At 53.4% G+C, this 27,220-nt stretch overlaps 8 protein-coding genes across 8 annotated transcripts; 5 read left to right on the top strand and 3 right to left on the bottom strand.

Annotated features, from left to right (window-relative positions):
* Positions 1–897: 897 nt before the first annotated feature.
* HD553DRAFT_278226 (CCR4-Not complex component, Not1-domain-containing protein) lies at positions 898–8,497 on the top strand (the record flags this gene model as incomplete). The annotated part of the gene is made up of 11 exons (XM_046178038.1): positions 898–1,561; positions 1,656–2,377; positions 2,457–2,948; positions 3,017–5,341; positions 5,412–5,564; positions 5,629–6,267; positions 6,335–6,576; positions 6,637–7,260; positions 7,324–7,438; positions 7,497–8,121; positions 8,190–8,497. The coding sequence occupies 11 exons, from the start codon at positions 898–900 to the stop codon at positions 8,495–8,497; spliced, it is 6,909 nt and encodes a 2,302-aa protein (XP_046032673.1).
* A 766-nt stretch (positions 8,498–9,263) lies between these two features.
* Positions 9,264–10,726, top strand: HD553DRAFT_346326 (uncharacterized protein; the record flags this gene model as incomplete). The annotated part of the gene is made up of 8 exons (XM_046183185.1): positions 9,264–9,299; positions 9,368–9,477; positions 9,562–9,846; positions 9,913–10,049; positions 10,118–10,143; positions 10,207–10,261; positions 10,342–10,641; positions 10,713–10,726. The coding sequence occupies 8 exons, from the start codon at positions 9,264–9,266 to the stop codon at positions 10,724–10,726; spliced, it is 963 nt and encodes a 320-aa protein (XP_046032672.1).
* Positions 10,727–11,098: 372 nt separating this feature from the next.
* Positions 11,099–12,423, top strand: HD553DRAFT_320132 (acyl-CoA N-acyltransferase). Its single transcript, XM_046181110.1, has 8 exons — positions 11,099–11,238; positions 11,305–11,312; positions 11,374–11,404; positions 11,468–11,486; positions 11,544–11,697; positions 11,759–11,814; positions 11,874–11,983; positions 12,053–12,423. Exons 1-8 carry the CDS (start codon positions 11,153–11,155, stop codon positions 12,321–12,323), a joined length of 735 nt encoding a protein of 244 aa, XP_046032671.1. The 5' UTR covers positions 11,099–11,152; the 3' UTR covers positions 12,324–12,423.
* On the bottom strand, positions 12,423–16,165 carry HD553DRAFT_353202 (WD40-repeat-containing domain protein; the record flags this gene model as incomplete). The annotated part of the gene is made up of 7 exons (XM_046183753.1): positions 16,063–16,165; positions 15,833–15,992; positions 14,585–15,768; positions 13,642–14,506; positions 13,425–13,574; positions 13,219–13,355; positions 12,423–13,158 (listed from the first exon to the last, which is right to left on the bottom strand). Exons 1-7 carry the CDS (start codon positions 16,089–16,091, stop codon positions 12,423–12,425), a joined length of 3,261 nt encoding a protein of 1,086 aa, XP_046032670.1. The 5' UTR covers positions 16,092–16,165.
* Positions 16,166–16,290: 125 nt separating this feature from the next.
* On the bottom strand, positions 16,291–19,962 carry HD553DRAFT_290073 (putative tRNA ligase). Its single transcript, XM_046178336.1, has 4 exons — positions 19,352–19,962; positions 18,536–19,162; positions 17,563–18,458; positions 16,291–17,471 (listed from the first exon to the last, which is right to left on the bottom strand). Exons 1-4 carry the CDS (start codon positions 19,883–19,885, stop codon positions 16,319–16,321), a joined length of 3,210 nt encoding a protein of 1,069 aa, XP_046032669.1. The 5' UTR covers positions 19,886–19,962; the 3' UTR covers positions 16,291–16,318.
* A 76-nt stretch (positions 19,963–20,038) lies between these two features.
* Positions 20,039–23,337, top strand: HD553DRAFT_150916 (uncharacterized protein). The gene is made up of 4 exons (XM_046176740.1): positions 20,039–20,904; positions 21,019–21,777; positions 21,860–22,113; positions 22,190–23,337. The coding sequence occupies exons 1-4, from the start codon at positions 20,203–20,205 to the stop codon at positions 23,247–23,249; spliced, it is 2,775 nt and encodes a 924-aa protein (XP_046032668.1). The 5' UTR covers positions 20,039–20,202; the 3' UTR covers positions 23,250–23,337.
* A 352-nt stretch (positions 23,338–23,689) lies between these two features.
* On the bottom strand, positions 23,690–24,737 carry HD553DRAFT_150920 (uncharacterized protein). The gene is made up of 3 exons (XM_046176741.1): positions 24,475–24,737; positions 24,269–24,374; positions 23,690–24,182 (listed from the first exon to the last, which is right to left on the bottom strand). The coding sequence occupies exons 1-3, from the start codon at positions 24,622–24,624 to the stop codon at positions 23,707–23,709; spliced, it is 732 nt and encodes a 243-aa protein (XP_046032667.1). The 5' UTR covers positions 24,625–24,737; the 3' UTR covers positions 23,690–23,706.
* Positions 24,738–24,824: 87 nt separating this feature from the next.
* Positions 24,825–27,088, top strand: HD553DRAFT_320121 (proteasome regulatory subunit 12). Its single transcript, XM_046181109.1, has 11 exons — positions 24,825–24,875; positions 24,937–25,107; positions 25,197–25,225; positions 25,294–25,321; positions 25,407–25,507; positions 25,597–25,697; positions 25,810–25,907; positions 25,989–26,081; positions 26,173–26,578; positions 26,657–26,678; positions 26,751–27,088. Exons 2-11 carry the CDS (start codon positions 25,084–25,086, stop codon positions 26,902–26,904), a joined length of 1,056 nt encoding a protein of 351 aa, XP_046032666.1. The 5' UTR covers positions 24,825–24,875; positions 24,937–25,083; the 3' UTR covers positions 26,905–27,088.
* The last annotated feature ends 132 nt before the right edge of the window (positions 27,089–27,220 follow it).

The raw sequence follows: 27,220 nt of genomic DNA, 5'->3' as shown, positions 1-27,220 counted from the left end.
GAAACCTCTGTCCGCCTTAAATAGGTCGATGACGCGTGGGAAACGATCGGGGTCACCCCCCTTGGCCCCTTGCTAACTTGCAGCTGCTACGCGTAGCTCGTAGACAGACGGACCTTGAACCGCTCCTCTCCCCAAGATCGACGACGACATACCAGATCGATATCAACACCTAGCACCTAGTCAGTTACCCATCCTACTGTCTCTGCTTTCTAGACCTCTCGGGATCGGTATACACTTCCCTGTTCCTCCTTGCACTCGACGTGATACATCAGGGCGCCGGATCGAGGATACTTGACCTCGAAGGGTCGAAGCTTTGATTTGTGAATTCCGAGCTTGTGCTTTCAAGTCACCACCAAACTACCGGCATCTGAAACCAGGCGAACCAGCGAAAGACCGGGACAGTCCGTGATCTTGCACAGCTCAGGAGAAGGATTCCCAGAGGAAACGCTGTCGGACCTTCCATATCTAGATGCGTAGATAGGGCAGGACGGCCGCATCTTACTCCAGAAAAGGATATCACGACCTTGCTCCTTTTCTCCATCTCAACATAGCAACGTCCTTGTCTTCTTCGCCGTATCGCCTAAGACTTTCGTCTCGGATCTGAACTTGGAGATTTAGGGAGAAGGGAAGAAACGGAAGGAAGCAAGCCTTTCTTTCAGATCGGGATCGACATCGAGGATGAACCAACCTCCTCCGGGCCTTGGGGGTCCACCGGGATTACCGGGAGGAGGGATTCCCGGTCAAGGTCAGAATCAAAATCCTATGCACAACCCCAACTACAATCACAATCAGGGTCATGGGAATGGGAACGGCTACGGGCAGATGAACGGACAGGTGAACAGTAATAATGGGATGGGGGGGATGCCTCCGGGTCTGAGCGTCCCGCCTGGTATGGGAATGGGACCGTCGAGCGGAGGCTCGTCGCCTGGACCTCCTCCGGGGCTGAGCGTCAGTCCGAACCCCAGTGGTGGAGTCTCGCCGGGTCAACAACATCAACAGCAGCAACAACAGCACCAGCACCACCAGCAGCAGCAGCAGAACCAAGGGCAGACGTCAGGACAGGGGTCGACCTTCGGATCCCCGGTCCATGGGTTCGTTCAACCGCAACTCTACCCCCAACCTTCTCTAGGACCGCCTTCAGCACAGACATCGCATCATCAACAATACCAACACCCACCTGGCGGCACCATCAACATCACCGGCAACAACTCGTCCGGCAGCGTGAGCACCATCGTCAAAGCACAGATCGTCTTCCTTCTCAGCACCCTCACTGAAGACGCTTGGGAACGCAACGTCAGCGAGATTAGGACGTTGATCTCCCAGAACGCGCCCGAGATGTACCATCATTTCCTGAGGAGGTTGATCGTCAACGCCGCGCCTGTGCTTCAGGGTTTGCAATCGCAAGCAGCGGGGATGCAACAACAACAGCAGCAGCAAGGTTTGGTAGCGGGAGATAGGCCATTGGGAGGCAGTTTGAGCGTACCACAGAACGGACCGGGGGTATTGGCTTGGAGGGTCTTGGTCAGCGAGGGAGTCAGGGCGAGCAGGGATTCGAATTTGGGTGAGTTTGGAAAGATCGGGGTCCTTTTCTTGTGATGATGTTATGTGTGCTATCGATTTGCTTTGCTGACATGTGTTGTCTGTACGTTTTGTAGCACCCCATTTTGCAGCGACCTTGCTCGTCCCCGTCGCACCTTCGACTCAACCCGCCATCAACCTCAACTTGCTCCAACTCGACCCCATGCAATTGTTCTCCTTTGCGTGCAACGTCCTCGCCTCGCCGGCATTGATGCCTTCGGCTGCCATGCACGATCGGGCCTGCGGGATCGTCCGCACGTACTTTGAGAACGTCGTCAACAACCTCCGTCAACCGGGTTCGAGCTTGTTCGGAGCTGGAACGGACGACTTGTCTCCCCCGGAAGCGAGGATCTTTATCCTAGCCGTCTATCCTCGGATCCCAGAGGAAGGCGGACCCAACATTGTCGACCCGACTCAGGCTCAGTTGAACGCCTTGCCGCAGCTTCCATTGGATTCGAGACAGAGGGAGAGATTCCTCCAGGCGCTCGTTGTCAAGTTTTCTTCTCCAGTCGTCATCATCCAAGCCCTCGCATCGATCTCCCCTGGAGCACCGCCCAGTCACGCCCGAGCCATTCCTCTTGCGGATGTGCTCTTCGAAGTAGGCGACGCGTGGACGAGCGACGCCGGGATAGTCTGGAGCATCGTATGCAGGTGGTGGGCTGCGATCATCAACAACAGGGAAGAAGGGTCGAGAGAGATCGAGACGGCGTTGACGGAGACATTCACCGGGTTGATCAGGGGCATCGAGGAAGGGAGGTCGGTCGACGTTCAGGGAGTCGTTAGGGGTCTGGCAATGATCGTGAGTGTAGATGCGAGGACGGTCGTGCTTGTTGCAGTGAAGCTGACGCATTGCTTGCTACTTGGTCCCGCTTTGATAGCCCAATGTTGATTGGGCCGATGTCGTCAAAGAATTCGATCAGCCTAACACGGTCTTGACGAAACCCGCCGCTCAAGAGTTCTTGTTTGGCCTGCTCACCCTTACGCCTACGGGACCGCGGTCCGCTATGCAAGGCTTGTTCTCGTCGGAGTCTCGTTGGACCCACACCCTCTCGCTGTTGCACGTGCTCAACAACCTGTTGACCGTCTCTTCCGACCGATTCCCCATCTCGTCCATCGCGTCGGCCACCCGCTTGGTCGTTGAGGAGGATTTCGGTGACCTCTCGTCTCCGGTCCAAGCGTTGGCTCAGGGTGTGCTCGGGTCTACCTGGAACATCAAAGAGTTGACGGATATCCTCGCCGAAGTGTCAAAGCGGCTGCAATCGCAAGACGTTCAGGACAAGGAACTTGTGGAGACGGCGTGGGAGATGGTCCTGGAGAAGGGAATGAAGAGCGCTTCCGACTTGGTCGTTATCGGGTTCAGTATGGTGGAGGTATGTCAAGGCATGCGTGTATCGAGGGTGTTTCGTCGTGCTGATAGGGTTTCCTCTGCTCATCTTAGCGACCTTGGTCAGAGGCGCATTCTAGCATCGTGGCTAGCCTGCTTGCCATGTTCATCAAGGGTCAACCGACCTCGCAGTTGGTCATGTCCGTCTTGGGCCGGATCCAGCCCGATATGATTGTCGACGCCTTGCACAAAAATTACGAAGAGAACGAGCTCAATGTCAACAGAGTCGTTGAGTGCGGTCAGGACGCCCAGGTCCTGGACAAGCTACTCTCGTCGCCTTCGTTGCCATTGGCTCTGGACGTCGCTGCCGTGGCCAGCAAGCGTGACCTTGTGGATCTCGAGAGCTGGGTCATCGACGGGATCGAAAAGCATGGTGCCGACTTTGTTCACGCCGCATTGGACTTCCTCGATCGCAAGGTCAATGCCGAATCGAGCGGTCCCGAAACGCAGGCCGATACGGTTCCCCTCACTCCCCCTGTCTATGCCACCTTTTTCCGGGCCCTCCGCAATTCCGACATCTTGAACGCCGACGATATCGGTCACTTCAAGGAGATCCGGAACATGTGTCTCCAGATCCACCCTCGACTCATGAACCTCAACCCCGAGGCCAACACCGAACCTGGTCTTGCCGTCGTAGCGTTCCCGCCGGAAGTGGACGCTCAGGTCGACGACTTTTACCAGCGAATGTACGCCGAGGAGATCTCGCTGGATCACGTCATCGAAGTCTTCCAACGGCTCAAGAAATCGGATTCTCGCCAGGATCGTCAGCTCTTTGCGTGTATGCTGCACACGCTCTTCGACGAGTACAAGTTTGTGCAGACGTACCCGCCCCGTGAGCTCGCTATGACCGGACTACTGTTCGGGTCCATTATCCAGTACCATCTGGTCGAGAGCACGCCGTTGCACGTCGCTGTACGCTACGTACTCGACGCCTTGCAAAGCCCTCCGGATTCGACCATGTTCTCCTTTGGCAAGAACGCGCTCAACATATTCCAGTCGCGCTTGCCCGAGTTCCCTTTGATGTGCCGGGCTCTTCTGGAGATTCCTCATCTTCACGAGAGCAACGCAGTCTTGATGTCGATCATCAGGACTGCTTTGACCGAACGCGGCATGGATGGCGATGAAGGCGGTTCCCGACCTGGATCGCCCGACAGGGTCGTCTTCCCGGGCTTGCAAGTCGTGGATTTGGACCAGGAGGAACCGGACAACGAACTGATTTTGCCCGAAGAGAGGACATCGGATCAAATTCTGTTCATCGTCAACAACTTGGCGCCGACCAACTTTGACGAAAAGGCCAACGATCTGAAGCGCTTGATCGTTGCGCGTTACTCGAGGTGGTTTGCCGAATACCTTGTCAACGCTCGTATTAGCGTCGAGCCCAACAATCACGGACTTTACATGCAGCTGATTGAGACTTTGTCTCTTGCCATTCTTGAAAAACACGTCCTCTGGGAGACGTACCGCAAATCGGCTCAGCTGCTGAATTCGGAAAAGACGCTTGACAACTCGCAGGACAAGGTTGTTCTGAAGAACATTGCCTCTTGGCTAGGAAAGCTCACCGTCGCACGAGACCTGCCGGTCAAGCACCGCCAATTGTCACTCAAGGACGTGCTGGTCCAAGGCTATGACGAGAAGCGTCTTCAGGTCGCCATTCCATTCGTCTGCAAGATCATGGAGCAGTGCGCCAAGTCCAAGGTGTTTCATCCGCCCAACCCGTGGTTGATGGCCGTGATGGGCTTGTTAACCGAGCTGTACCAATTCGCCGAGCTGAAACTCAACTTGAAGTTTGAGATCGAGGTTCTCTGCAAGACGCTCGAGGTGGATCTGGCTTCGATTCAACCCAGCGACATTCTTCGCAAACGGACGCCACCTATCCCGCCCACCCAACCTGCACGACTCGCCCAGGAGCTCGACAGGATTACCATGCCCGCAGCTGGCGGGTACATGGGCGCTGGAGGTGTTCCGTCGCAAGCCGGTCCCGGTGAAGCCGCTCAGCAAGCCGTTCAAGACGCATTCCTTCGCAGGATTGACCAACTCATTGCTCAGCTTCCTAGCCAGCTCCTGTTCAACCCGGCTTATCCCATGTTCCAGTCCACAACCGCACTCAAGAGGATTGTTCACCTATCAATTGACAGGGCTCTTCGAGAGATCATCAACCCGGTCGTCGAGCGCTCCGTCACGATTGCCGGTATCTCCTCTCGAGACCTCTTGATGAAGGACTTTGGTATGGAGAGCGACGATGCCAAGCTGCGCCAGGCTGCGCATCTCATGGTTTCCAAGCTCGCCGGAAGTCTCGCCTTGGTAACCTGCAAAGAGCCCTTGAGAACTAGCATGTTGAATAACATCCGCACCATGATGTTACAAAGCGGGTTTACCGAGGTAGGCAAAATCGACAACTAATGAGCGCAAACGGTTCGAAGCTGATATCTTTTCTTTGTGATATAAACAGGACACCTTGCCTGAACAAGCCATCATCGGGACTGTCCAAGATAACCTCGACGTTGCCTGTAACATCATCAAGACTGCCGCACAGGAAAAGGCTGTCAAGGACATTGATGTCAACCTCACGCCTGCTTATGCGACGCGGAGGAAACATCGAGAGGTGAGAAAGTCTAGTTGATCTACGCCAGCGCGACACTTGGCTGAATCTCCTCTTGTGTGTCTAGGCTGGGCAAATCTTCATGGACCCGTCCTCTTTCAGCAACATCGTGTCGAGGTCTGCTCTGCCGGACACCCTGCGTCTCGTCCCTCACGGCCTCCAAAACATTCAGCTGCGGGTCTACGAGGACTTTGGCGATCAGTCTCGATTCGCCGCGTCTGTCAGTCACCATGAAGCTGAATACGGTCAATCCGCGGAAGTGTCCGGTATGCAATCCACCTCGGCCGCAGAGACCTTGCGAAACGGTACCAGGGGCAGCGATTCGCCATCGATCCCCCTCGGCGAAGTCGTCGAATCTTCCATCATGACGACCAAGCTCACTGTCGCTCAGAGCTTGGAAAAGTTCCAGGAGCTCGTCATGGAATTGGACAAGCTGTTGTCTCGAGCCGATGTCGATTCGCTTGCTCAGCTCCCGCTTCACCACGACGTCAAGATGATCATCAGGCAGATTCCCGTCATCGCAACACAGTCTGCGTATACCGACCAGACCGCTTTGGCGTTCTCACAAAAGATCGTTCAACTGCTTTACAAGAGCGCTTCCAACTTGGGACGAGAGGTCTGGGTTAGCATTCTGCAGCGACTGTGCGATCTCTTTACGAAAGTTGCCAAGGAGGTCATGCAGTGGCTGATCTACGCAGAGGACATCGTGAGTAATGCTTCTCTCATCGGCCGTGCTGACTGACTTGACTGATCAAGCGACTTCCTCTGCATAGCGCAAATTCAATGTCCCTGTCACCGTCACTCTTATTCGAGCCGGTCTTATCGTGGTTCCCGAGTTTGATGCTCAGCTGTCCAAGATGATCTACCGGGAGTTCTCCCAGTCTGTCGTCGACTTTGCTGCTCAACTCATCTCGGAAGCGGTGGTCGGATCCGCGCCATGCGCTTCTCGAAGTCAATTCAGTTCCTCTATTGAAGCCTTGGGCAGGGCCGCAGCCAACCGTCGGGGCACCCCTTCGTGAGTACTCTTAGAATCAGTTCTGCGTGTCATTTCATTGATATCCATTTCATTGGTCAGGGTCGAACATTTGCTCGAGGACCTGCAAAACAAGGCTCAATATTCTGCCGAACCCTCCGAGAGTAGCGACCGCGGCGATGGGTCTCCCAAGGTCATCCGCACTCAAGGTCCGCCTGGCAGCCAGAGCATCGACCCTGATCTCCGAGCTACTTTGAGCATCTACTTCCTCGAATGGGTTCGCTTGTTCACATCGCCTTTGCCGGTCGAGACCACCTTTGTGCCTTTCGTCAACCGTCTTCAAAAGCAAGGAATCCTCAAGGGCGAGGAAATATCCTCTGCCTTCTACCGCAACAGCATCGCCTTGGCCATCGACATGTACAGCAAGCACAAGGCCAGCGGATCGCCCCAGATGTTCCATGGAGTTGACGCTCTGTCTAGGTTGATCGCACTCCTGCTCAAGAACTACTCGGACACTCATGGAGTATCAAGCGATTCGGCCAAGACGCTCTACTTCGCCAAGATCATTACCATCGCCGCTCTTTCCCTTGTACGCGACCACGAGGAGTTGGGCGCAAACTTCGAGCAAAGGCCATATTTCAGGTTCTTCTCCAGTTTGTTGTGCGACTTGCAGATCATCCAGTCCTCGTTCCCCGAGGCGTACTATGGATGTCTGCAAACCTTTGCGTGAGTTTTAGTGTATCGATCAGAGACGTCGGCCATCGCTGAAGCGCCTCGAATCTGTTATAGGAACCATTTGGGAAGTATCCAACCTACGATTGCTCCGGCATTCTCGTACAGCTGGATCAGCCTCATCTCGCATCGACACTTCATGCCCCGTCTCCTCCAGGGCAACAACAAAGAGGTAAGCGTTCGCCAACAACCCCTGGCAAGTTCATCCGCTGATTAACCCTCAATCACAGGGCTGGACCGATTTCTACCGGGTCCTGATGGCGCTTTTCAAGTTCCTTAACCCCTTCCTCGAAGCGGCCAGCTTCCATCAGGCATCTCGCATCCTCTTCAAGGGTGCCTTGCGAATCCTCTTGGTCATTCTCAAAGACTTCCCCGAATTCCTGGTCGAGCACTATATCGGGCTCTGCGCCGCCATCCCCGCTCATTGCATCCAGCTTCGTAACGTCGTCCTCTGTGCTTTCCCCCGCGGAGTCACGTTGCGTCTCGATGTCAACAGCTTATCAGAGGTCCCACCTCTGCCCGAGTTCAATCAGGTCCCTGACATTCGCACCGACTATGTGCGCTTCCTCGAGGATGCTCAGATTCGACAGGCCGTCGACCGGTACATTGCCGACGAGACTCCTAATCCGGCAGCTCTCGTTCCCGAGCTCAGGAACCGCATCGCCATCTCCGTCGCCGAGTCCGACGGGTCGCCAGGCGTCAAGTACAACTTGACCCTATTGTACTCGCTCAGCTTGTACTTGGGTTCGTCCGCCGTGAATCGCTCGATCGAGAGGAACGGACGAGTCACCTTTGATCCTCAAGGACCCGAGGTTGGGTTGTTGACCAGCCTGATTGCTAGCCTAGATGGCGAAGGTGAGTTTGCAGAACAATCGAAGTCGAGTTTCCAACAAGCTGACAATCATGCTGCTGCTCTCTACCAGGTCAACATCACTTTATCAATTCGATTGTCAACCAACTCCGATACCCCAATGCCCATACCCTCTTCTTCATGCTCTACATTCTCCACCTATTCTCCACTGCTCCGAAGAACGGCGACGTGCCCGAACGTATCACCCGGGTCTTGCTCGAGAGGGTGTTGGCTCAGCGCCCTCACCCTTGGGGTCTGACCATGGCATTCGGCGAGCTGTTGCACAACGAAAAGCTCGGATTCTGGGAGTTCCCTTGGGTCCGCGCCGAACCCGAATTGTTGGCCATCTTCCAAAGGTGCTATGGTTCGGGTCATCTTTGATCGAAGGCAAAAGACGTGAGTCGTCAGAGACTGCTTGCCCTTCCGAAATCAATGAGAAGCTCATGATCTCCGCTTTCATACAGTCTCAATTACCGCACGACATTCGACGGAAGTTTACGGTTACGACACCCAATAATGGATGCTTTGGGCAACAGCGAAAAAAGACGATTCGAATCTTACGATCTCTTGGGTCGATCTCTCCAGGGGGCCTGTTTGGCATATTAATCATCTCTCACCTTCTCCTTTTTTGTAACTTGTACAGTGTATCTGTATGTATCTTTCTACATCGACGTTAGAGTTGTTGCTCGCCGCAAAAAAGGGTTCTTACTCTCACCATGGTCACCTGGGCGATCCTCTCATCTCTCAAATTGTACTACTTAGCCAGAAATTTGTGCATATGATGTCGTTGTTTGCAAACAAAATTCTAGACCTGGCGCTTGGTCGTTCGACCTGATAGCTCGAGGTCAAGGTTTCCTCCCGGGGAGATCTGCGGGGACCCCGCGATTTCGAGGTCGATATCTTGGAGGATCAGACCGAATCGATGAGCGATCAAGCGATGGGCCAAGATAGTCAGGAGCAGCCTGGATGGTGGTCCAAGAAGTACAAGGGTCACTTAAGAACTCGTCATACAGGACAGAATATACATCCAGGAATCATAATACACACCCAACTGGACTATTTCGGACATAGGCATACCCCCTTCATACACATCGTTGTTAGAGGATCTGGCTTTCAAAGGGGAACAACTGTCGCAACCAACAACATCATGCCTAGCGAACAGGAAAGGCAAATAGCAGAGCTGGTTGGTCGATCCTGGGTTTCAAAGCGGAGCAAGAGAGAGAGAGCTGAAGCTAGTATTCGTCTATGTAGAGCGAGAGCCTTCTGGAGGCCATGGTCGCGGATCTCGCTACTTCGATCGCGATCGCAGGTCATCGCGAGGTCAAACTCTGCCGGACGCCTTGTCACCGGTGTGGAACTCAGTAGGTCGAGCCCTGTGATCGGGTTGAGAGAGATCCTGTGTTTGACTAACAATGGATTCTGGCTCCTTTCTCATGAACATACAGCTGTCGAGGCAAAGCACAACTACCTCCTCCTTCAGCAACGACGCTGGCACCTCCAACACACCACTCGAACGGGAACAAGTCTAGATCGTCAACACCACAATTTGGAGGAGACGGATCAGGATCAGGTGGTCAGGTCAAGAACGGCGTGGTGTTATTACCGTGCCTTTACTGTGGGCGCCAGATCGCTTCGAACCGTTATGCTCCGCATCTAGCGGGCTGCTTGGGGCTCGCTGGAGGTTCACGTCGGACAGCCCGAGCAACAGCTACGGGGAATGGGAAATCTCGGTAAGCCAGATGAGGGGGAGAAAGAGTTGATACTACCAAGATCGCTGACACTGCGGTTGTGGATAGCATGGGGTCTGAACGATCCGCCTCTCTATACCTGGACAATGAGTCTGACGCCGGCAGCGATGCGAGCGGTCCTACGACGCTTTCGACGGCATCAGCCTCGGCAGCGCCGCCGAAGACGGGCAGAGGTCCTGGACGGCGTGAGTCTAGAAATGATCTTTGGTACATTGATGTTCACGATTCTGATAGCTCCGATGTCGATTTGCAGCGCCAAAGAACGCTAACGGCAAAAGGGTAAGTTCCGCACTGACGGTTTAGCATGAAATCCATTGTCCTGATCACTGTATGTTCTTCCAGGCAAATTCACCAGCCACCAAGCCTGGCAACCTTAAGAAGACGAAGAATAATACTAGTCAGTCACCGATCACGGCCCGAGGCATTTTTACCATGTATCGATCAAGAGAATCTGACGGACTGATTCGTCTCTTACAGACAATCCACATCCTCTCACGCAATCTGCGACCATCCCGGACTCGCCCCTTACACCAAGTCTACCCCTTTCGGCGGGATCGAAAGGGGTACCTCGACCATATGCGCCATCTCAGACCCCGCAAGCTCCTGACGCTGAAGGAGAAGAGGATGCCGAAGGAGAGGATGACGTCGGTTTCGATGATGCGTCGGGTATCGGTGGGTATATGGATGCGGAGGGGGAAGAGGATGACGAATACATGCACAGCGATAATGGGAGTGATGGAAGTGAGGATGTGGACGATAATGGACAGGAGATCGATGGTAAGGCGTCTGCCTGCGTTGTCGTGTCTCGGCAAAGCAGCTAATTTCAATTTACGCCCTGTACCTTGCAGATGACTACGCCTGATTTGATTGTACGGTGTTTTCACAGAATGCTACAAGGCCGTAGAATACCGTAGCCATGCAAATACATCATAGTCAAGGTGCTTGACCTAGTTGGAGCTCTTGACTGATATTCGAGCTTGTTTGTGCATATGTGGTGGAGCTAAGAGAAGTACATTTCCAACTGGTCGCCCGAGTAGAGAATGATCAGCTGGAACAGTGATGCCCCTGCAACCAAGTAATTGTTGCTGTAAGCACCGGGTTCAACAAGAGAAACAATTGAAATTCGCAAAATGCATATTCGTTGTTTCACGATCCCCGAGCAAACTCAGTCTTCTAGCTATGACGATCAGCAATTGTGATCAACGATCAAGCGAGGCAACTGCTAATGGTGGAAAGTTCGATCTCGAGACTGGGAGTTTAAGAGGAGCCTGTTAGCGGTACAAACGTCATGGATGTTCGCTACGAGCAATATGTAGGAGAAGAGCGAGATCTGGAAGCCATGATGACGCTGGTCGATCAGGAACTTAGCGAACCGTAAGTCACAGCTGGGCTGAACGAGGATTTCTCCTTACGCTGATCACTAGATCTGTACCGTATTAGCTATAATAGTATGTCGATTCATGCAGTGGGATTCTTCTGATCGTCACGCTCATGTGATATCAAGCAAAGTTTATACATTCCGTTACTTCCTCGAGACCTGGTAAGCTTCCGGTGGCATGGCCTAGCTTTAGTCTCTGATTACTGAGACCCGCTCGTTCCCCAGGCCGCATCTTTGCTTCTTGGTAAGAAGTATCCAGATGTCTGCCGTTGTTCCTGTCTGAATGTGCTTCTAAGCACAGGCATATCCTGCTCAAGAAGATGCTGGAGCGATCTCATCTCTGCAGCAACCAATAGCTTGTGTGATAAGTAAACAAGAATCGCACAAAGGCAAACGGAGTCGTGGCTATATAGCCATGCTAAGCGTAGAGCGATCTTGGCGTCGGAAAGGGATAGGTCAGTTTTGGCAGGTCTGGGACGGAGGATTTCAAAATACTGATTTGATTTATCTTTACAGCACGGAAACTGGTCGAGATGACCATCGAAGCCATGCGAGAGCAAGATGCTCAAGAGGCAAGTGGAGTTGCGAGAGTTTACAATCTGATTGTCTAACGCTTTACTTCGATGGACAGGTCATTCTGGAAACAGAATATGATAATTTGGCCTCCCTAACCCTGTACGGTTCTCTGGGGTTCTTCAGAGAAAAGAGGCTACACCGGTTCTACCTCAACGGGAAGGATGCGTATGTCTGCCGTATACATGACTTTCGCACACTCAAGCCCGAACCGATCATTCATCTTGGGCTGAATAGATACCGGCTCGTACTGCCTTTGCCATCACAAGACACCGACGATGAAGATTCTGGAGCGATCAGCGATAGTCAATCCGAAAAGAGTCTGGCTAGAGCGAGACTTTCCAGCGCAGCCGATTGGGTGATTGCCAACGGTGAAGAAACGGTATCCACCCAAGATATCGAACGACATAGTCGGGCAGGAGGAGAGTACTTGTCAGATAAAGGCCACAATACAAAGAGGGAGATTGCATCGATTCTGGAGGGGATCAACCGGACAGACATCGCTTGAACAAGAGCATGCATGCTAGACCTAAATGTATAATACCTTCACTACCGGACGTCTATTTGACGATACAACGAAAATGTTCGCAGCACATAGAAACCGATATCACTCTATCTCCATGCCGTCTACGCTGGCGCTACCGTCGGGCTCTAGCTCATTCATCATTGCGTCAAGCAATCCCTCCATTCCATCTTTACCATCGAGTTCTCCTTCATCTATCTCATCGATACCGTCCAGAATACCACCGTCCATCTCGCCCAACACATAGTCCAGCATGAAGGTGTCAACCAGCGCGCGGTCGAGCCTCTGCAGATGCCGTTCAGTGTACGGCACGATCCCGTCCAGCCAGTCCTGTAATGATATCAGTTCCTCTTCTGCCCGAGTAGGCTTGCGCTTCTTCTGTGTTTCAAGAGCAACAGCCGCTTCCTCGTCTTCGGGTTCGTCCTCTTCATCTGCGGACGCCTTGCCAAGAAACCGACGTGCCTTTTCGAAACATTCTCGCAGCTCTTCGCCCTTGCGACCGCGCAAGATGGCACCAAGGACCCTCTGAGCGGCAACGCTCGTGTGAACCCGCGAATTCCAGTCTCGCACGTATTTGAGCAGTCGGACGAGGTCTTTTGGTGACAGGATTCTCAGGACCTCATCCACCGCCGCCAAACCTGTAAGACTGGTAAAGTCCGCAGCCTTGTCGCCTTTCGTCAAATCGTCCGTCGGTCTGGGCCGGCTGTTATGTACTTTTTCGAAGAGGTTCAATAACCGCCTAGGCTGAGCCATGGCAAGTGCGAGCTGAATCGCACGCTTGTAGTCGTTCAAGGCGAGGTATGACGAGTAATTTTGCTCTCTGCAACGGCGCGATTGAATTAGCGCTTGATGTGGGATTACAGCCTCGCCAGATACTCACATGGCAACCTCGTCTTCTCGTTTCTTGATCTCCTCCTGCGCGACCTCGGCGGTGCAGTCTTCCCACAGGTTCAAGATGCTATCGGCTCCACCAGACATGATTGTGCGCTGGTCCTGTGAGATCGCGAGCGTCCAGACCTGTTCCGTAGGCGATTATCACGTTGGTCAGTAAATTACTGCAACTTGGTCACGGCGAGGGGTACTGACCTTGTCGACATGTCCATCCAGTGTTCGGACACACTCCTCGTCCCGAAGGTTCCAAATCTTGACTAAACCGTCGGATCCCGTTGATACGAGCTGACGTCCTTGCGTCATAAAGTCGACTCGCAGTACGGAATTCGTATGACCTTCCAACGTCTGTCAGCGAGTGTCGAGAGGGGTCAGTGACAATAGCTACCAACGCAAATTAGATGCCTTTTCTCACCTTGACACAAGTAAAATCGTCTAGCGACCAGATTCGCGCCACCTTGTCACCACCACAACTAGCAATAACCTTGTCGGTCGGACTAAACTTGACGGCCCAGACCCCTCGTCGATGTCCTTGACACGTCCCGACCAACCGAATGGCACCGGAAGCCCCACTGAAGCCTCCTTCATTGCTAGCCGCACCCGACTTTCTCTTGCTCTCCGTGAACTCGATAGAAAAGACCTTGATCGACTTGTCTTGCGATCCCGACACGAGGTATCCATCGTTGGGCGAAACGTCGAGCCCGTTGATATCCTTCTCGTGGATCTTCATGGTCATCAGACTCTTCAGCTTGACGGGCTCTCTAGGATATTCTGCAGGGTCCGTGCTAAGGACAGAGAGGTCCCACATCTTGACCGTCTTGTCCTGCGACGCCGAGAACATGAATTTTCCTTGATGCAGCGAGGTCTTTCTGGCCATAGCGACGGCACCGATGGATTCGGCATGCCCTTCGGCAATGGCGATACACCGCCATCCGCTCGCTGCGTCTTTCGCCCAGACCCGGACGGTGTTGTCCTTGGACCCAGAGACCAACCAACGTCCGTCCGCACTGACGTCCAAGCAGAGTACGATATCCGCATGACCGGGGATCAACCTAGCGTCCATCGTTTCAACATCGTAAACACGGATGAGGGACGAGTTGGTGGCCAACGCAATATGACTGTCCGTTCGATCGGTTTGCAGGTGCGAGAGGTACACGCTGTCGATGATCTCGTCGTTGAAACCGATGATCTGCCGGGTGATCCGTTTGGTCTCGAGGGAAGTGAAGATGATATTCTGATCGTGGTGGACCGAGACGATCCGCTTGCTTTCCCTGCTATATCTGCTCAGTCATCAAAGAGCGTTAGCACGTACGACATTTCATATCATCAACTCTGTCGATTAGTGACGCAGAACTCACAGGACCTCCCTGATCCCCCTCTCTTCGGCATCTTCATCATCCTCTTCTTCCTCCTCTTCATCCTCATCATCCCCTCCCCTTCCGCCGGGCCCATCCATCTTGCCAACCTCTTTCCCGCGCAAAACGTCCCATATCCTGACCGTTCCCTTTTCTCCTCCAGTAAACGCTACCAGACCTCTTCTCTGGCTGTTCGTCTCGGCAACCGATAGTGACCGGGGATCGACAAACCCGACAGACTCGATCGTCTCGTTCGTCAAAGTCGTCTGTACCGTCCTTGGCGCACTCGTAACGCTGCCCTTGTTCTTCTTGGACTTTGATTTCCCCCCATTGTTCGCTTCTTCAGGAGAACCCAACCTGCTCCCGAAATCCCAAAGCAGGACCACCCGATCCCTCCCCGCGGTAACCATCCACCTGCCCTTCTCTTCCTCCTGTTCGTCCGAGTGATCAAACGTCTCGTTGATACTTATCCCCCGGACGACGCTAACATGTCCCTCGAGGATGTATTCCGGTTTCCCACCCCCGGAGGATGATGATCGGTGGGCAGGGTCGAGGAGGTTGAAGATCCTCACTCGGGCATCGACGGACCCGGTTATGAGCTGCATGATCTTTCCCTCTTGATCCGATCCTGCAGTTTGAGACCTGACGTTGAGGTTCATGTACCCGTTCCCATTCTCCCTGCCGTTCAGGTCGGCCGACAACGTCCCGCTCAAAAGAGGCTCGAGGAACCTCCATCCGACGGCAGAAACACCCCCTCCGTGCCCCTTGAAGACGTGCGTGACGAAACCTCCCTTGGTATCCCAGACTTTCACCACTCCATCAGCGGATCCGGTGGCAAACAGGGTATTCTCCGTCTCATTTCCGTTATCGTCTATCGAGTGGGAAGAAGTGGGAAGAGGCGGGGAGACGGATAAGCTGATTATGGGGGATTGATGGGTCTGGTTCTTGGTCAATTGTCGGTTATAGGAGAGGAAGGGGAGTTTCAGTTTGCCGTTCTTCAGCGTAGCGGGTGATGTTGCGTTCGATAATTTGAAGACTTTGTTCGAAGAAGAGCCTGAAGCTTGATCAGAAGTGAGTTCGGGGATGTCGAGAGGGTAATACCGCACAGAGAGCGATTGGTGTGCGGTGATGAGCGTAGGTGGATAGGTGTGATATGACAGCGCGATGGCCGTTAACGGGGTGCCGTCCTAGATAGGGGAGGTTGAGCGATGCGTACGTTGTGCGCTGCAATGCGTATCATCTTCGACTCACCCCCTTGATCCTTGCGAGACCCCTCCCACCATCTACCTCGGATACCAACAACTCTTCCTGCTCGTCCCCTAACGTCGTGATGATATACTTGCCATCCCTGGTGATTGCTACCGGACCTCCAGTATACGTTGGATGCAGCGATCGAGGTGATGCTCGGAATCTGTAGGTGCACAACGGTCAGGTCAGTCGAGTGATTCTTATACGTGTATTCCAGATCTCCGCGAGCTCACGCTGTTTTGAGCGTCGGATCGCTAGACATTATGAGATCAAGACTAGATCGGGGTTGTTGTCCGGATGGAGATTGGACTATCGATGTGGCACAAGCTATAGCACATGGCAGATGCTCAACCCATGCAACCAACCAACCTTTCGAAGGTTGCAACCTTGTAACACGGAGCTGAAATTCCCAAGTTGAAATAAACGTCGCCCTGCCTCCACCTTCAGACATGTTTACGTAACCGCGTTTCATATATCGCCCTATGATGCCTAGTTCATACCTACAACCCTGCCCAACGTGCTCGTTCCAACCAGGTCTATATATCTCACTCTTCCGCCAGCCTCCATCACTTCGGTTCCCGCCCTCCATGCTTCCACCAGCCCTCTCGCTTCGTAAGGTGGGATCGTCTCGTCCCCCGTGCCTACAGTCACGTGCAAGACGTTGACCAGCGTCTTGCACAACGCTTCCTCGACCCGGGAAGCGGCATCGGCGTCTGCCTGTGTACGACCCAGCGTCTCGGATTTGTCTGCAGGTTGATGAGGTCTCAAGTTGCCGACGATCAGCGTCATGACCCGGTCGTTCCAACACAATCCCGTTGCATCGAAATCGAACAGGGTCGGAGTCGGCAGCTTCTCCAGGGCTACACACGCCTTCCACATGCTCTCCGCCGGTCCATGTTCCCGGCTCATTAGGTCGGACCGCGAATGAAACTCGGCCTCCTTAGTAGCGATCTCGTCGGCGACCGTCTTTTCGTGGACGATCGTCACGTGCGGTTTAGAGATGATCCGGCCGGTATCGACCAGTCTATCCAGGAAGGCCAGACCTTGACGGCGTTTCTCCAATCCGAGCTCTTCCATCGTCTGCTCGTCTGTCCTTGATTCCGACAAAGATCCCGCGGTCAAAGCTGACCTGGCCATGTCCTCCAGCTCGAACTCGACGCTTAACGCGTAATACCTGACCGGCTTCGAAGGTTCTCCAGCGAGCGGCTTCACGATCCCCACCTTGTACCCCAACGCACTATCCAGGGCCTCCTTCAACGCCTTGTCGCTCGGCATGCCCTCCTTTCCTCTGCCCAAGATCGGGAACAATCCCTCTACCGCCACCTTCAAGTTGTCCTCCAATGAACCGACCACGCTCAATCTTATCTCCTCCTCAAACAACCCTCCTTCAGGGGGTACAAACTCCCCTTGGAACCTCTTGACGATATTCTCGTGCCTCATGCGATCGTCAAGATCCGGTCGGAGCGATTGATGGTTCTCCCCCCTCCCTAGGACTCGTTCGGAAGCCAGCCTGAGGACCTTGTTCGGCGGGTGACGGTCGACGTCGTATACCAGGGCTATACGGGTGATGTTGTACCCAGACAGGTCGGGGGTGTCCACGAGGTTGGAAATCTCTTCATGGTGCTGCGGAAGGTGGTTGTTTCTGGAGTATCCAAATCGAGAGAGAGAGAATAAGCGGGTTAGTTGAGTGGACGAGTGAGATTCTGGGGTATGATTCTGGATGCACGACTTACCGGTCGGCAAAGACGATGGCATTTTCTTTGAGCGCCTGTTGTACGTTCTTCAGAAAAGCCGGTCCCGTCTTCTTCGTCTTGACATCGTCGCTCTGCACATGTACCATCCCCGGCAAAAGCTTCTTCAAAGCCACCCCTAGTACGGTCTTGCCCATTCCCGGAATAGCGATCGGAGCAATCAGAAACTTCTTCTCCGACCAAGGTTTAGGTTTATCTGAACTCTCCCTCGCTGCCTTCCACTCGTCCGCTCCCTCTGTTTCCGTCCAAACTAGGAACGCTTCTCTGACCTTGACGATCCCCGTATGGAAATGGTCGAAGAACTCGGGCTGGTCGATCATCTTCCTCGCCACCCACTCGGCGTAGACCCGGCTTTCTGGTCGACGCAAAGAACTCCCGAGTCTCGTCCACGGTTCCGCGTTCCGGTTCTTTCGGCCGGCGCATTTCGGTTTACGCAAGGGTAAGAGCGTCTTGGTGATTTCCCGCCACTGACGGTACATCATGTACGGTTCGTCGAACTTGATCTTGAAGAAGAAAGGACTGCCGGGAGGGTAAGGAGGTTCACCTTGTCCCTCCGCCGAGGGCTTGGTTCCGGTACTAGGCTTGGAGGGTCCCGCAGCGACATCGGCCACGGTCGACCTGACGACGAACCCTTCGATTGGGTCACCCTTCCATTTCCCCTCCCGGGCTACTTCGTCAGCATAGTCTCTGACTTGACGTATCGAATCCAGCGTGACCGAAGCTGTCGGAATGAACCCCCACGTTTTGGCAAAGTCGGCTACCTGATCGGGCGGCAAGGTGGAAAAGTGAGGTGTATTCCTGTTCATCCCGTGTAGGTGTAGACCAGTGAGGTGTTCGGGGGTGGCGAGGACGTGTTCCTCGAAGGAGTCGTCGCAGAGCTATAGAAGATCGATACGGGTTTAGCAAACCTGTGGTCTGTAGCGTTGGCACGACTATGACCCAATATCGAACTCACCTCCAAGATGCACGAGACCCCATCCCGCCACAATACCTCTGCTAAATCCTTCTCCTCCTTGCCCACCCGATCTAGATGGATTTTCAGCCACTTCCTCCCCATAGCCGCATGACCCGGTCCGTCCATCTTTTGCGTCTCGTCCTCCTCTGTTGCTGCGCTTTGATCTTTCCCGCCATCAGTTGCTGCTCGGGCTGCTTTTTCTGCCTTTTGTTGTGCGGCGAAACGGTCTTTGGCCTGTTTCTTCTTGGCGTTTTTCGACAAACTCTTTGAATCCTTTTCGTCGTCTCCCGTTGTGCCCAGCTCCTCTTTGACGGCGCCGCTAGCCTCCTCCTTTTTTGCTTGGTTCGCCGTCTCGTTCAACTTGACAGCCTCGAGCTGATCCACAACCTCTTTCTCCTTCTCCTTTTCCTGCTTCCATCCCTCTGCTCCCGGTACCTCCTTCTTCTGCTCCACCACCTTTTCCTTCTCCTCCATCGGTGCCATTTTGGGGACCACGCTCGTCCCCAAAGAATGTTTCGAGGCGACCATCAATTCGCGCTCGTTCAGCGCCGAGATAAGGATCAGACATCCGTTGGATTTGTAGGTCAGGTGGTATGGTGGGGCGGTATGGGTTTGGAGGGCTTCCCACTACAAGATAAATCGAGAGAGGATTGTAAGAAGGATGTTGGGTAACGATGTATCATATTATATCGTGATGGAGGGTATCGTGACCGAGATTGTCATATTACAGGCAGACAACATATCAGCCAAATGCATCGACACCTGATTCCAAGTCCGAAACGCTCGATTGCCAAAGTTTTCGAAACGACAGCTCACCTTGGTCCAATCCACCTCTCCCACATTGAAGAATTTGTCATATCCTCTCCCAACGATCCTCTCTCCCATCCTCCCGCTCATCCTCGGCTCATGTGCATCTCCCGCTAAAGAACCATCGTATTCATAGCTCTCGTTCGCTGTGAACAACCCTCTCGCCAGGGTCGGGAAGGGACAATCTGCCCGTCGATAGTGATGTTCGGACATCTTCCAAGATGTTATGTAGAGCTTTGATGGGTCTGGTTGATATGTCTCCTCCTGCCTCTCCTGCTCAGTCTCGGTCTCGGTTGGGTCAGGGGAGACTGCATCTTTCGTATCCTGTGGGAGGCTTTCGGCCTGTTTCGCAGAGGAAGAGGCCCCGGCCTGATCCTCCGGCTGAACGAAAGCACCTCCTTTCGCATAGATGTGGATGTTCGAGGTGACGAGCTTCTTGCCGGCTCTTGCTTGGAGGTTTTGAAGCGATGAGATGAGCGAGGGCACGTCGGGAGGTGAGAAGCGGGCTCGTTTGGCCGGGAGCGGCGGGGTCGAGGAGGACATCTCCAGATAGAATCTGCAGCAATACTAGAAGGCTTGAAGATGCAGGCGTGAGCAGAGGATATTGGCGAGTCTCGTATGTCTGATAGAGATCTAGAGATGATAGCTGATAGAGATGATAGATGAAGTGGGAACTCCCTTCCCAACTTTTTTGTACCGCGCTAAACGAGATGACGAGTCAAGGTCGAGGACTTTGCTACTCATGTATATACAACAGTACGAGTACATCTATAGGATCTATAGCTATATAGCTCAGCTGCTCACTCCTCTCTATCATACCCAGTACCATTTGATCGATATTTTCCGAGTCCAGGTTCAACATGCCGGACCAAGCACCGGATGCCTCTTCGTCGTCGATCACCATCACCGACCTCCTCATCACCCTCCCCGCAGGAATAGGTCTCTCAGCATTCTCCTTGCCCAACCAACCATGCCAGGTCCTTGTTACCGTCACCTGTCACCTCCTCCCTCATTGCCTTGAACCATCTCCGGCGGATAAAGATGGAGTGGTCGATGATTGGGATACGCTAGGATTGGGAAAGAGCGTCAACTACTCGGCTTTAGGGAAATCTCTGTCTAAACGCCTTACCGAGGCCGGGAGTGGGCAAGAGGTCGACGTCAGATCTTTGGAAGATCTACTCCAGGTGGCAGTACAGCACGTAGCAGAGGAATATCCTTCAAGCTTGCACAGGGTCGATGTGAGGATAGAGAGGAAACGAGCATTGTTGTTTGCAGAGAGCGTGAGCGTATTTGGGAGCGTCGATCTGCTCTACCCCTCATCGTCGATATCGGACACGAATACTCCACCCAACCATACAAGTCTCTCTACAAGGGTCTGGAATCTGAAGATCCACGGTGTTCGAGCGGACACGATCGTCGGGCTGAACCCGCACGAGAGGTTGGAGAAACAACGATTGGAACTGGATGTCGAGCTGGACTTGTTGGCGCTCGGCCGCAACGAGAACAAGGCCGAAATCGGGCTGGGATTCGATTACAAGACCTTTGGACGGACGGCACACGAGGTAAGTATATATAGTTCGAGAGAATGAAACACTTACTATCATCTGACACGCTGCTCCGCATACCGATCATGTTCCTGTCCCGATCCCGCTTCGACGTATGGTATCGGCTCGCAGTACCTCCTCGCAACATCGTTCAAGACGCTAGAATCTCTCGCTCATAACCTGATGCACCATCTCCTCCTCCGAATTCCCATTTCTCCTGCTCTCCCTTATTCTGCTGAGCCCGCTAGCATGGGCACGAATACGACAACCGCATCTACGCGCAGAGATGCCGCGCGAGGGGACGTGAATGTGGAGTACTCGAAGAGGAGGGGCGTTCCACTACAAATCCAGATCAGGAAACCCGCTGCGATCGCGTTTGCGAAATGTCCTAGTATCGAGATGAAGCGGACTCTGAGGGATTACGACGAAGCCAACGATAAAGGCGATTCGCTGGAGAAGACGGGGATTCCCGAACCTGAACCACAACCTCTCATTCCGGCTATGCGGGAGGTCTTGCCTTCTGCGACTCCGAGTTCGGACTGTGGGCATGATCACGATGGATCGTGTGGTACAACGACGAAGAAAGAGCATAGCACTGCACAAGCCCCGTCTAGCAAGGAGGGAATCATCGCATACATAGCGATCGGGACGAATCTGGGCGATCGGATCGAGAACATTAACGCTGCCCTGCTCCAACTTCCACGTGTGCGGGAACTTCGAGCGGAGGCGAGCGAGGTGGAACGGATCTCGCGGGAAGAGCCCGGCGATGTGAATGAGGATGAGAACGAGGCTGGTGAGGCGTACGTACGGGTGAGACGGACGAGCAGGCTGTACGAGAGTCGGCCGATGTACGTGCTCGATCAGGGAGAGTTCATCAACGGAGTAATCGAGGTCAGTTTCCAGCTTTTTTCTCTATGCTCTTACACCTCCACTGATTTCTATGGGATATTTTATGGCAATGCCGCCTTTCCAGATCGAGACGAACCTCGCCCCGCTCTCGCTCCTGCTCCATCTGAAACGCATCGAAAACCGCCTAGGGCGGGTGAAGACGCTCGTCAACGGCCCGCGGCTGATCGATCTCGACCTGACGTTCTACGGGCGTGAGACGATCAAGATCGGCGAAAAGGGGGACCAAGAGGGGAGGTGGGGGGTGAAAGGGGCTGGATGGTTGGAAGTTCCTCACTGGGCCGTTGGGGAGAGGGAGTTTGTCTTGAGTCCGTTGGTAGAGTGAGTCTAGACGAATCCCGCGGATCGCGTCAGAAACGATAGAATGCTGAGCAAACGTTCGGTCTCCATCTGGTAGCCTGGATCCTTCACTGGTTCATCCGACATACGGAAAGAGCGTGCACGAGCTCTTGAGGCTGTTAGAAGATCCGACCCAGCCTCCTGCCTTGCAACCGATCATTCCATTCCCCCGATCTAGCGAGCCACTACAGTGTCAACCGCACAAGCCGTTAATCATGGGGATTCTGAATGTCACCCCAGATTCGTTCTCGGATGGTTCTGCCGCCAGAGTAGGAGGCAACCGGATCAGGGCCGAAGATGAAGATGAAGAAGCCGAGGATGGGATGACGGACGAGGCGAGGGAACAAGTTTGGCTGGCACATGTGCTTGAGCTGGCCAAATCGCTTATAGCCGCCGGAGCAGATATCCTAGACATCGGAGGCATGTCCACCCGACCTGGCGTCAAAGATACGGACGTGACAGTTGAGGAAGAGCTGGCTCGCGTGGTGCCCGTCATTCAGGCCATCCGGTTAGAAGGCCTGACAGTGCCAATCTCGGTGGATACGTTCCGCCCAGAAGTGGCGGCACGTGCAGTTGAGGCCGGTGCCAGTTGCGTAAATGACGTCAGGGGTGGAAGGGAAGAAGGCATGTTGCAAGTGATGGCAGAGTTGGGGTGCCCGGTAGTGCTCATGCACTCGAGAGGCGATTCGGTCGGGATGCTACAAGCTGAGTCCAAGGACTATTCCAGGCTCGGTGGGGTGGTCGAGGGTGTCAAGAGCGAATTGATGGACCTGGTTGCAAGGGCCGAAGAGGCTGGAGTGAAACGCTGGAATATCATCCTGGACCCTGGGATTGGGTTCGCCAAAACTCATTCCGACAACCTCTTGCTCCTCAAATCGCTTGGCCCGATGTTCGGCTCGCGCTCACCTCTGGCTCCCTTCGCCCACCTAGTAGGTGCATCAAGAAAGGGCTTCATCGGGACCGTCCTCGATCGCCCGAACGCCAAAGAGAGGGAATTTGGGAATGCCGCAATCAACGCAAAGTGCACGTCGAGCGGAGTGGTAGATATTTTGAGGGTACACGAGGTCGGACCGGCCAGAGACGTAGTGATGATGACGAGCGCGATGGAAGTAGTCTAAAGGCCGGTCGAGGTCATTGCCGTCTTCTTAATAAACATATAATGCCGCCATCATGTTTTCAAGAGTTGATACTCCTTCTGGGTTGTTTGCCTTCGACGGTGATCAAGTCGCAATGTAAAAGAAAGGCAGCAATCAAACAATTACAGCTAGTCTCGGCAATAAAGGGCAAGGTAGCATGGCCGCCACATCCTCTGTCATTGTAGTTGACGACGAGAGTGTTCGTGAGACTTTGAAATACAAGCCGAACAAGATCGGGCAGGTAGATGACACAGTACACTGGACGGAAGAGGACAACGACCAGCTGTTCATGCAATGCTGCACCGGGCTGATTGACTTGATTCTTGCGTTGACCTCGATAATCTCGCTCGCTGGAGTCAAACGCGATTCACACGGGCGAGCCCGCGAAGCAATCGAGCGACCCTGAGTCTCCCCCTTCTGTCCACACTGTATCTCTCGATCAATACATCAAATCCGACCTCAAGATCCACTTGTCCCCACTCCTCACGACCTCTCCTTCGTGTAAGAGACAATCATCCCCGTGTTTATGCAAGACCGCCCGTCCGGCTCTCAATTGCACGCTCAAGGATTCTCCGCCTTTTCCTTTGCGATTAGGTTCTTTGGTCCAGAATATCGTCGAGCCGCCGTCCACATGACTACTGCCATCATCGTTATCGTCGTCGTTGTCACTAATTGCGCCGGTAAGGTAGATCAAGAGCGTCCAACGTGATCGTAAGCCCGTGACCGGGTCCTTGGTGCTCTCGTCGAAATGCGGCCCGAAAAATGTGGATGGGGGGTAATGATACATCCTGATTTTCGGGTAGAGAGATTTAGGTGGGGTTGGGTGTGAGAAGGGGGAAGATGGTCCCGATATGTAAGGTGTGAGGAGGGTTTGAAGGGTGGTGGAGAGGGTGGTGTCGTACGTCTGGAAACGGACTGCATAGAGACGAGGGCAAAGTCGAGATCGAACCAAGTTAGCAAAGGGCGACCATGCCATACAAAGATTCAAAGTATCATCTCACAATTCGTCCTCGTTGCTTCATCTTTTCCCGGAGGTTTTGGGTCCTCCAACTTGAGCGTCTTGCCAAGCCTGACGAAAGCTTCACATTCTTCCTTGCTAAACAGGTTCTACGCCGAACATCCGCAGTAATAGTGAGATTCACTGAGCGAAGGTCAGAATCAGATACGCTGGAGCATAACGATACATAGTAACCTCGAAAGGACTCACGTCAATGATGTATATCTGGTCGTCAAGGATAGACTCGAGTGTAAGGCCCTTCTTAGGCCGGAGTTGCGGCCATCTGATGGGTTGTTCCTTTTGCGTAGCAGCAGGAGCTGTTTGAGCAGCGGGCTTCGTGATCTTTACAGGTTTTGGCATTTTGGTAGGGTTAGATTGTTGATCTCGATCTCTCGATCCTATCTGTCCCTTTAGATACGTGATCTGCTCATGTGGTTCGTCGAAAGTACTAACAGAGCCTATTGCCTACAGAGCCTATTTGAAGCTGTAAATGCGAGGAGGTCAAGGGGTCGAACGAAGTACAGTATGACGAATTCCTCATCAGCATCTTAGCAGGGTCTTGCACCGCGGATTCATAAACCAAACCACAGAACGCTGACGACACCTAGCGAGTGAGCAAGCATCTCAAGCAAGCACACCCTTGACAAACCTGATCATTTCAACCATCGAAAGGGTATCTGCAGGGTCGACTCGTCTTTACCGTCATTTGACATCTAGCATCTAGTACGCCGTAGCTGTATACTTTGTGGTACCGACCTAACGAATCCCCAGAATACGCCCACATCGAACGAAACAAAAAGCCAGATTACTAAGTTCAAGATGGGTGGTATGACAACAGCTCAGGTAAGTGATGCGCCTCAAGCTGTTGAGAGCATTCTGGACGAAGAAATGGTGTTGATACGGGAGGTCTTGATCGTTCTGGTGTGACGCAGATCAACGACGAGATTGCGGGGTCGAACGTGTAAGTCAAGAAGAGCTCTGATGCGCTGCACTGGTTCACAGCGACTTACTTCTTGCTCACTTTCGCAGGGTGATCCACCCCCTGGTCCTCCTTTCGGTAAGCTAGGCACCCTGGATGCTTCACTACTATCACTTCTATAGAGCTCTGACGTTCTGTCATCCGTCCGGTTTTGATATGTCAGGTGGTTGACCACGCCTCCCGTGTCCCAACGTCTTCAAGAAAGAGGATCCTCGGTATCCTCCTCGGTCAGAACGATGGAAAGACCATCAACGTTGCCAACTCGTCAGTCTCATTCGCCCGATCTTGCTTCAACTTGTCTTTAGCCCCGCCTAAGCAGATACGGCAGCTAATACTGTTCGTGCCATCGATAGCTTTGCGGTCCCGTTCGAAGAGGACGACCGGGATCCCAAGACGTGGTTCCTGGATCTGGATTATATCGAGAGCATGTGGGAGATGTTCAGGAAGGTCAACGGTATGTCCAGAGCCCTTCGATCCTTATATCCACCTCGTTTACATTGGATACGAGAACCGTAAGCTGATGTGAGGACGGTGTGTTTGTGACATTTCTCAATATGGTCGCGTAGCCAAGGAAAGGCCGATCGGGTTTTATCACACTGGACCTCAGTTGAGGTCGAACGATTTGGAGATTAGCGAGAGGTTGAAGAGGTTCATGCCCAAGCCGGTGAGTTGACGTCGGGCAGGGTTATCGTGCCGATGAGAGTAGTCAGGCTGAATGCCGAATTGTGGTTGTACCGACTCGCAGGTCATGGTCATTGTGGATGTGCGACCGACGGGAGGACGAGGTGATGTAGGGATCCCGACGGATGCTTATTTCGCTGTCGAGGAGATCAAGGATGTGAGTCTGTGAACAACCCCGTCAAGAAACAGGCCTCTAAGTAGAAAGTAACGTGTTTACTGACGCTCCACAAATTTCACTGGTCAAACAGGACGGCACGGCGACGCAGCTCTCATTCGCCCACATCCCTTCGTCCGTCGAAGCTGAAGAAGCGGAAGAGATCGGTGTCGAGCACCTCTTGCGGGACATCAAATCTCCACACCAATTCGGCGGACTATCCAACCGGGTCTCTGCTCAGATCGCCTCCCTCAAGGGACTTCACTCCCGGTTGATCGAGATTAGGGACTACCTCGCTCTTGTGGGCAAGGGCAAGTTGCCGGTGAACCATCAGATCATGTACAACCTTCAGGACATTTTCAACCTCTTGCCCGATCTCGATGGAAGTGCGAGAGAGGCCGAGATCAAGAGGACGGCGTTTAGGGTCGAGACGAACGATCAGTCCTTGGTCGTCTACCTGAGTAGTCTGATCCGATCCGTCTTGGCTCTGCACGATCTGAGTGAGTATATTGTCGTCATAGTGGTCGGAGCCATTAGCTGATTCGTATACCCCACCTGTGATCGCCTCTCCAATATAGTCGAAAACCGAATCTCGAATTCGTGAGTCACTCCATCACACCATACGTCTTCTTGGCATCATCGCGCTAACCAAATTCTTCTTCTGATTCATAGGAACGCCGAAGTCGAGGAAAACAAGACGTCGGAGATGAAGGCCCTCGAAGCCGCAGCCGAAAAAGCCGGGGTCAAGGCGAGCGACGTGGAAAAGGGCCGCAAGGAGAAGGAGGAGCGAGACAAGGAGGATGGGGATAAGAAGAAGGGATTGTAGTCAAGGAGTCAGAATCGGAGTTGCAGAAATGCTTGATCTGATGATCGAGACTGATGGGGACTGATTTAGAGCCTCTAGAGACACTTGTACGAATTTCATGACGCCAAAGATGCACGCACATACAATATGATGGCGAGAATCCCGCTGTCAATATGGAGGGCACTCTGACTTGAAATGAAAGGGCCGAGATTCAGAATGCGATCAAGTCTACTCCAAGCCAGTTGACCAAGCAATGATTATATCTCGTCTCAGTAATCGTCTATGGGAGTCTATATAGGGCCTAGTAATATACATTGTCACGTTATGATACACGACT

Source organism: Filobasidium floriforme (genome assembly GCF_021052385.1).
Source record: "Filobasidium floriforme strain CBS 6241 chromosome Unknown HD553scaffold_29, whole genome shotgun sequence".
NCBI classification, from domain to species: domain Eukaryota; kingdom Fungi; phylum Basidiomycota; class Tremellomycetes; order Filobasidiales; family Filobasidiaceae; genus Filobasidium; species Filobasidium floriforme.
The sequence above is the reverse complement of the archived record's forward strand: the minus strand, read 5'-3'. Positions and strand labels throughout refer to the sequence as shown.